General features: G+C 46.4%; 1 protein-coding gene across 1 annotated transcript; it reads left to right on the plus strand.

Moving 5' to 3' along the window:
• The first annotated feature begins 1,887 nt into the window (after positions 1 to 1,887).
• On the plus strand, positions 1,888 to 8,290 carry LOC122939511 (E3 ubiquitin/ISG15 ligase TRIM25-like). The gene is made up of 2 exons (XM_044295579.1): positions 1,888 to 3,234; positions 8,141 to 8,290. Exons 1-2 carry the CDS (start codon positions 1,888 to 1,890, stop codon positions 8,288 to 8,290), a joined length of 1,497 nt encoding a protein of 498 aa, XP_044151514.1.
• Positions 8,291 to 8,506: the final 216 nt, after the last annotated feature.

Here is an 8,506-nt window from a genome sequence, read left to right on the forward strand (position 1 = left end):
AGAACATGCGACTTTTTCATAAAAACGTGTGACTTTTTCGTAAAGATGTGCAACTTTTGTAAAGCTGCTTACTGACGGATAAACTGCTACCATCAAACCACATTTATTACAGTCTTAAAGGGCCGATCATATAAAACTGACTTTAGCCATATGTTAAAGTGGAGTGAGCTGTCAGAGTAATGATAAATCTGGCCCAATGTGTCTCGAGAAAACATTCTCAGAATGGCTTGGATAAATAATAGTGTTCCAAAGTTAATACCACATAAAAGTGACATATGTCGGATTTGCAAAAAATGGCCCGGGCAGTAAGGTGAAAACTGGCCCGGGGTAGAAAGGGTTAATCTTGGTGTCCGTGAAGAAATCTGTGATTGTGACCCCCTGAGAAAAGGTGATCCCGTACAATTGGTGGAGGATGCGGGCAATACAGAAGGCAAGATATGATGTTGGCTGAAAATGCCCAGATACATGAAATATATGATGATGATGCACCACTTTTCCTTTGCAGGCTGTGATCAGGGAAGAAGGAAGAAGCTCCCCCTGCTGGTAAAAATGTATGTGATTTGACAATGCTGATTGATAATGTTGGTAGCACAGAGCTGAGGGAACCCACTGTGGTAAATGTGTAGGAAAGTGTTGCAGTGCTAGAAGGTGTACCACACAAACCAGATGCAGATAAGCAGTTTCCACAGTGTTCTATGGATTATGAGCTCATGTGCAGTGTTGACATACGAAGGTATCGTGACATACGAGGTGATCCAGGCCGATGAAGGAGTGCCTGGGTGGGTTCATGAAGTGAACCGGATTGAGTACCGGAAGGACCGGGAATCATTGGTGGCCACACATAGTGATATTGAGAATGTGTCGCAACCAATTCCCACTGAGAAAGCAGAAGAGACAGTTTACGGCCCGAAGTCTGCTCTGGGTAAACAGCCAGTGAGGTACCTGAGCAGAAGGCTGACTCCCATAAAATACTGGGCGTGCTAACTTGGGTGTGGCAGACTAAAGGGAAAAGTGTAACACTGGCCACATCTTCCGGAGGACACGGTGCGATGTGGAAAAATGCGGTCGGAAAAAGAGGGGGGGAGGGATATGTGGTTATGTGGATAGTGAAGGGTATGGTAAAGTCCCAGAAGAGGGGTATATATCACTCAGATTCCTCAACTGGGTGAGGTAAGTAAGATCCAGAATGGCGCTGGCTTCAGCAAACATAGTTGCTGGAGCTATTTTTCTTTATTTGTTGTATGGGCTGGATTTTATTTGGATTAGGAAAGTGGGTTTATTTTGTATTGTTTATGTGTGGCCAGGTGAAAATAAACCGTCATTTGGACGTTAATCCTGGTGTCTGTGAAGAAATCTGTTATATTAAGTGGATCTTTTACACCGTACAGCATTAAAATGTGTGGGTTTTGGTGAGGCAAAGTTCGCAAACTTTGCCCATCGATTTAAAACAGCAATTTGGCTTAAGTACCTTTAATAGTCAGAATGTCATCACACGTTGTGCACCCCTGGTCTAGAAGAAAAATAACCCAGTATCCCAGTTTTTAAACTTATAATATTTGTGTTTTTACTGCCAAGGCTTAACAGTTCCTCGCAATCACATTATTTGTTATGAAGTCAACTATGTTATCTAAGTTTATGTTTTGCTTTCTTTTACTTCCCTGTACTGCTGATGGATTCATGCTATACTATCAACAGGTGGAGTCACTACATCTACTACATGAGATATCCTACATCAGTTCCCAGTAATCATTATCTTCCTTCTTATGAATCGGGACTAAACACAGTCACTGAGCTGCAGGGGTTAAAAGTTTGTTCTCAGAAGTTCTCCGCCCTTTGTAGGAAGTAAAGAAACCTTTTCACTTTCGATTCCTGCTCTTCCTCACTACAATGGCGTCTGCTGACCTGAGGGACGAGCTGAACTGCTCCATCTGCCTGAGCCTTTATACGGATCCCATATCCCTGAGATGTGGACACAACTTCTGCCGCTCATGTATTGTAAGTGTGCTGGATGCACAGGAGGCAGGCGGAGTGTATTCCTGTCCTGACTGCAGAGCGGAATATCCAGAGCGTCCGGCCCTGGAGAAGAACAGGACGCTAAGTAATATAGTGGAGCGTTTCTTATCTACTCAGCCTGATATGGAGAAGATCAGAACCTTCTGTAGTTACTGCACAAAGTCTCCTGTACCAGCTGTGAAGTCATGTCTGCAGTGTGAGAACTCTCTATGTGATGACCACCTGACCATCCACAACCAGACGATGGATCACGTATTATCAGAACCCACCAGCTCCTTTGAAAACAAAAAATGTTCCATTCACAAGAAGGTTCTGGAGTATTACTGCCCAGAGGATGATACTTGTCTATGTGTGTCTTGCTGTCTGGTTGGCACGCATAGGGGTCATCAGGTGGAACTTCTAGATGAGGCTTCAGAGAAGAAGAAAAAGAAACTGAAGAAATACCTGGATGAAGTAAACCCACAAAGAGCAGAAATAAATGCAAGAATTCAGAGGCTGCACAATCATAGGAGGAAAATCCATGAGAAGGCCTCTGAGAAGAGGAAGAACATCAATAAGTTATTTATAAACATTAAGGAGCAACTGGAAATTGCAGAAAAGAAGGTTCTGAGTGAGATCTCCAGGCAGGAGATTAAGATGGTGTCTCAGATAGATGATCTGATCAAGAAGATGGAAATAAAAGAGGACGAGCTGTCCAGGAAGATGCATCATGGGGAGGAGATGTTTCGTGTCACTGACCGAATAAGACTCTTACAAGAAAGTGACATTACAGTATGTAGTCCTGGAGATGACGAGGGCACAGGTGGAGATGGTGGACAAACTAATTCTGAGGAGGTGGGACTGGTCCCAGAACAAGCTGAAGTTCATGTGTTTGATAAAGTGCAGGATAATGAGACTGACCCAAAAACCGTCCTAAAAGAATCAGACCAAAGAGCATCCCTTAGTGACAAGAGCGTGGTGACAGAAAAAGCTGCAGTCAGTGACGATGAGATGGCTGATGATCTGGAAAATGTTCTAATCCCATCAATTTTACACCAATCTATTAAGGATGTTGTCACCTATGTAAGATCAGCGTTCGAGATCCATGTTCCTGACATATTGCTGGATGTGGACACGGTTCATACATGGGTGGCATTGTCAGAAGATCTGAGAACAGCATTACATTTGAAAGAAAACCAGAGCCGACCAGAATCTCCAGAAAGGTTTCAGACATACTGCCAGGTATTAAGCCGATGTAGCTTCTCCTCAGGACGACATTACTGGGAAGTAGAGTGGAACCAGATAGGAGATTGTGGCATCCAGTGGCGTAACTACCGGGGAAGCAGCTGCTTCGGGGCCCGGGCTGCCAAGGGGGCCCGGCGCCCCGGCAGCGTGTGTGACAGTTTATTTTTAAGTTAGTTAAATATCGTGTTCAGGGCCCCTTCACAGCAGCCGCTAGTGTGATCTAATTTTACTGTCTGCTAAAGTCTCCTGGTCTGGGATTCGAACCCACAACCTCCAATCTATCAGTGAATCAGTGGCAAAGCATTTACCCTCACAGCCATAAAGGCTGCATTACAACTGACTGTAAAAAAAAAAAAAAATACATCTATACACATGACAGCTGCCCAAACACACCTAGCACTGCTATATCTGTATATGACAGCTGTCCCTGCACACTCAGCTCTGCTATATCTCTATATATGACAGCTGCCCCAGCAAACCCAGCTCTACTACATCTATACACATGACAGCTGCCAAAACACAGCCAGCTCTGCTACATCTATACACATGACAGCTGCCCCCAACACACCAGGCACTGCTATATCTCTATATGACAGCTGTCCCAGCACACTCAGCTCTGCTATATCTCTATATATGACAGCTGCCCCAGCAAACCCAGCTCTACTACATCTATACACATGACAGCTGCCGAAACACAGCCAGATCTGCTACATCTATACACATGACAGCTGCCCCCAACACACCAGCACTGCTATATATCTATATGACAGCTGTCCCAGCACACTCAGCTCTGCTATATCTCTATATATGACAGCTGCCCCAGCAAACCCAGCTCTACTACATCTATACACATGACAGATGCCTAAACACACCCAGCTCTGCTACATCTATACACATGACAGCTGCACCAGCACACTCAGCTCTGCTATATCTCTATATATGACAGCTGCCCCAGTAAACCCAGCTCTACTACATCTATACATGACAGATGCCCAAACACACCCAGCTCTACTACATCTATACACATGACAGCTGCCGAAACACAGCCAGCTCTGCTACATCTATACACATGACAGCTGCCCCAACACACCAGCACTGCTATATATCTATATGACAGCTGTCCCAGCACGCTCAGCTCTGCTATATCTCTATATGACAGTTGCCCCAGCAAACCCAGCTCTACTACATCTATACACATGACAGATGCCTAAACACACCCAGCTCTGCTACATCTATACACATGACAGCTATCATATATAGAGATATAGCAGAGCTGAGTGTGCTGGAACAGCTGTCATATAGAGATATATCTGAGATACTGCTATATCTGTATATGACAGCTGTCTCAGCACATTCAGCTCTGCTACATCTCTATATATGAGCAGCTGCCATGTGTATAGATGTACACTTAGCCAGCTATAACAGTAGAAGTCTCATATTTTTTCAGCCAGCATCAAGGCAGCTCCTATGGTCTAGTGGTTAGCTGCTCTGCCTCTGAAGCAGAAGGTCGTGGGTTCGAATCCCAGCAGACTCTTTTCTGAAATACAAGCACTGACTCCATATAAGAACATACAGGGCGGGACCACAATACAAGGCGGGACACAGGAAGAGGCTGCATCGCATCGCTGACATGGAGGTAAGTAGAAGTGTTTATTGTTTTTTTTTTTTAATACCCACTGTTACTGCCATGGGGGGAGCGGAAGGCACCTGATACTGGCACATGGGGGGGAGTGGGGTTGGCACCTGATACTGGCTAGGGGGGGGGGGGGAGAGAGGCACTTGATACTGGCACTTTTTTTGTGGTGGTGGTGGGGGGGAAGATGGCACTATGATACTGGGACATGGGGGGGGGGAGGCACCTGATACTGGCACCTGGAGGGGAGAGGGGGGGTTGGCACTTGATACTGGCACATGGGGGGGGAGGCACCTGATACTGGCACATGGGGAGGGGGGAGGGAGAGAGGCACTTGATATTGGCACTTTTTAGTGGGGGGGGGGAGAGATGGCACTATGATACTGGGACATGGGGGGGAGGAGAGAGGCACTTGATACTGGCATGTGGGGGGGGGGGGGTTGGCACTATGATACTGGCACATGGGGGGAGAGGCACTTAATACTGGCACTTTTTTGCGGGGGAGATGGCACTATGATACTGGCACATGGGGGGAAGAGAGAGGCACTTGATACTGGCACATGGGGGGTGGGAAGGAGAGAGGCACTTGATACTGGCACATGGGGGGAGATGGCACTATGATACTGGGACATGTGGGGGGGGGGAGAGGCACTTGATACTGGCACATTATTGGGGGCATTATGGGGGACACTAGGCTGGCAGCCTATCAGAGGCTGGGCACTGAGGGGCATCTACTGGGGCACTATATATGGGGCATTTTATACTGGTACATTTTGGGGGGCACTAGCAGGAAGGGGGGAGAGGAGCACTATGGGGGAATTTACTGGGGGCACTATATAGGGGTATTTTATACTGGCACACTATGGGGGCACTATGGGGACATTAGCTCAACTGGGGGCATTACAAGGGTGTATTTTTTGCACTGTCACATTATAAGGAGAATTATTACTACTGGGGGGGGGGGGGGCATTATGGTGGGTTTTATTACTGCCCCATGGTATGACCCCCTAGTAGCAGCACCGGCCTCTCCCTGCTTTGCTATCCCACTGCCCCTTCTCCAAATCCTTATTATAAAATCTTTCTCATTAGGATAAAACACAACATCAGCTCCGCCGAGCACCCGGCCAAGTGTGGAAGTGGCGTCCGAGATCCCCAAGGGCCGAGCCAAGTAACTGTAAGTGTTCATGTGGAGTATGTTTATGTTATGCACATATAGCCTACACTGTGCCCCACAATGTACAGTATACTGCTACACTGTGCCCCACAATATACAGTATACCGCTACACTGTGCCCCACAATATACAGTATACCTCTACACTGTGCCTCACAATATACAGTATACTGCTACTGTGCCACACAATATACAGTATACCTCTACACTGTGCCACACAATATACAGTATACCGCTACACTGTGCGACACAATATACAGTATACCTCTACACTGTGCCTCACAATATACCGCTACACTGTGCCACACAATATACAGTATACCGCTACACTGTGCCTCACAATATACCTCTACACTGTGCCACACAATATACAGTATACCTCTACACTGTGCCACACAATATACAGTATACCGCTACACTGTGCCACACAATATACAGTATACCGCTACACTGTGCGACACAATATACAGTATACCTCTACACTGTGCCTCACAATATACCTCAACACTGTGCCACACAATATACAGTATACCGCTACACTGTGCCTCACAATATACCTCTACACTGTGCCACACAATATACAGTATACCGCTACACTGTGCCTCACAATATACCTCTACACTGTGCCACACAATATACAGTATACCTCTACACTGTGCCACACAATATACAGTATACCTCTATACTGTGCCACACAATACACAGTATACCGCTACACTGTGCCCCACAATATACAGTATACCTCTACACTGTGCCACACGATATACAGTATACCGCTACACTGTGCCACACAATATACAGTATACCTCTATACTGTGCCACACAATATACAGTATACCTCTACACTGTGCCCCACAATATACAGTATACCTCTACACTGTGCCCCACAATATACAGTATACCGCTACACTGTGCCCCACAATGTACAGTATACCTCTACACTGTGCCCCACAATGTACAGTATACCTCTACACTGTGCCCCACAATATACAGTATACCGCTACACTGTGCCAAAGGAGTGGGGTTTACACAGGAGGAGGGAGGTGCGAAGCGCGCTGAGGGGGGCCCTTACAAATATTTGCTGTGGGGCCCAGTCACTTCTAGTTACGCCCCTGTTCCTAATAATTCTTTAGGTGAGTGTATATGTGCTACCGAACAGTAGTTTTGCCAGATATGTGCCCCTTCACAATAATTATGGGCAGATATGTGCCCCCTCACAGTAGCTATGCCAGATATGTGCCCCCTAACAGTAGTTCCGTCCAGATATGAGCCTCATTCACAGGAAGAAAAAACTAAATGGTAAATGCTCACCTGGTTCCTCGGATGATCACAGCTCCCAGCAGCAGGATACAATCACATATCGCACTGCTGTGTAGGAGGAGAAGCAAAGAGGCCGATTCCACTGATCCTCCTCCACAGAACATCAGTGCAATGTGTGAGGGCATGGTGCTGCTGCTGGGGAGCGCCGGCAGCCGAATGGTGAAGCGGAGAGTAGACGGATCCCTGCTTCACCATTACAATCAGAGCGGGACATACCTCATCCGTTACAGGACAGTGGGACAGCCACTGAAATCCAGGACTGTCCTGCCGGATCCGGGACGGTTGGGAGGTATGCAGTACTCATCATATCAGTTACAGTCATAAAGTGCATCCCATAGTAGCGCCAACCACACAGTGCTCCACATAACAGTGCTTCCTGCACACAACAGTGCCAACTTAAAGGGGGTTTTGTCACTTCAGAAAATAGCATTTATTATGTAGAGAAAGTTAATACAAAGCTCTTACTAATGTATTATTATCCATATTGCTTCCTTACCTGGCTGGATCAATTTTTCCATCACATTATACACTGCTCGTTTCCATGGTTACGACCACCCTGCCATCCATCAGTGTGGTCATGCTTGCACACTATAGCACCAGACTATGTGAGCTCCCACTGTCTCGGCCACCAGCGAGGCCAGCAGTTTTTCCTATAGTGTGCAAGCATGGCCACCACTGATAGATTGCAGGGTGGTCGTAACTAGGGGTGAGTGAATCGCGCTTAGGATCCTAGATCTGAATTCGATTCGTTCCCCAACTTTGTTTTAATGCTTTACAGGGACAGACCTGTCTCCGTACAGCATTACAATGTGTGGGCTTTGGTGAGGCAAACTTCGCTAAGTGTGAAGTCGCACAAGACTTCGGTGAAGAACTTTGCCCATCGATTCTACAAAAGACAGCAATCCGAAGTCGGCTTCAGTACCTTTAATAGTCAGAATGTCATCACACGTTGTGCCCCCCTGGTCTAGAGGAAAAATAACCCAGGATCCCAGTTTTTGAACTTTTAATATTTGTGTTTTTACTGGCAATGCTTAACAGACTTAGGCCTCATGCACACGGACGTATATTCTTTCTGTGTTCCTTCCGTTTTTTTTGCGGACCGTATACGGAACCATTCATTTCAATGGGTCTGCAAAAGAAAAAC

The sequence above is a fragment of the Bufo gargarizans genome, chromosome 5 (assembly GCF_014858855.1).
Source record: "Bufo gargarizans isolate SCDJY-AF-19 chromosome 5, ASM1485885v1, whole genome shotgun sequence".
NCBI classification, from domain to species: domain Eukaryota; kingdom Metazoa; phylum Chordata; class Amphibia; order Anura; family Bufonidae; genus Bufo; species Bufo gargarizans.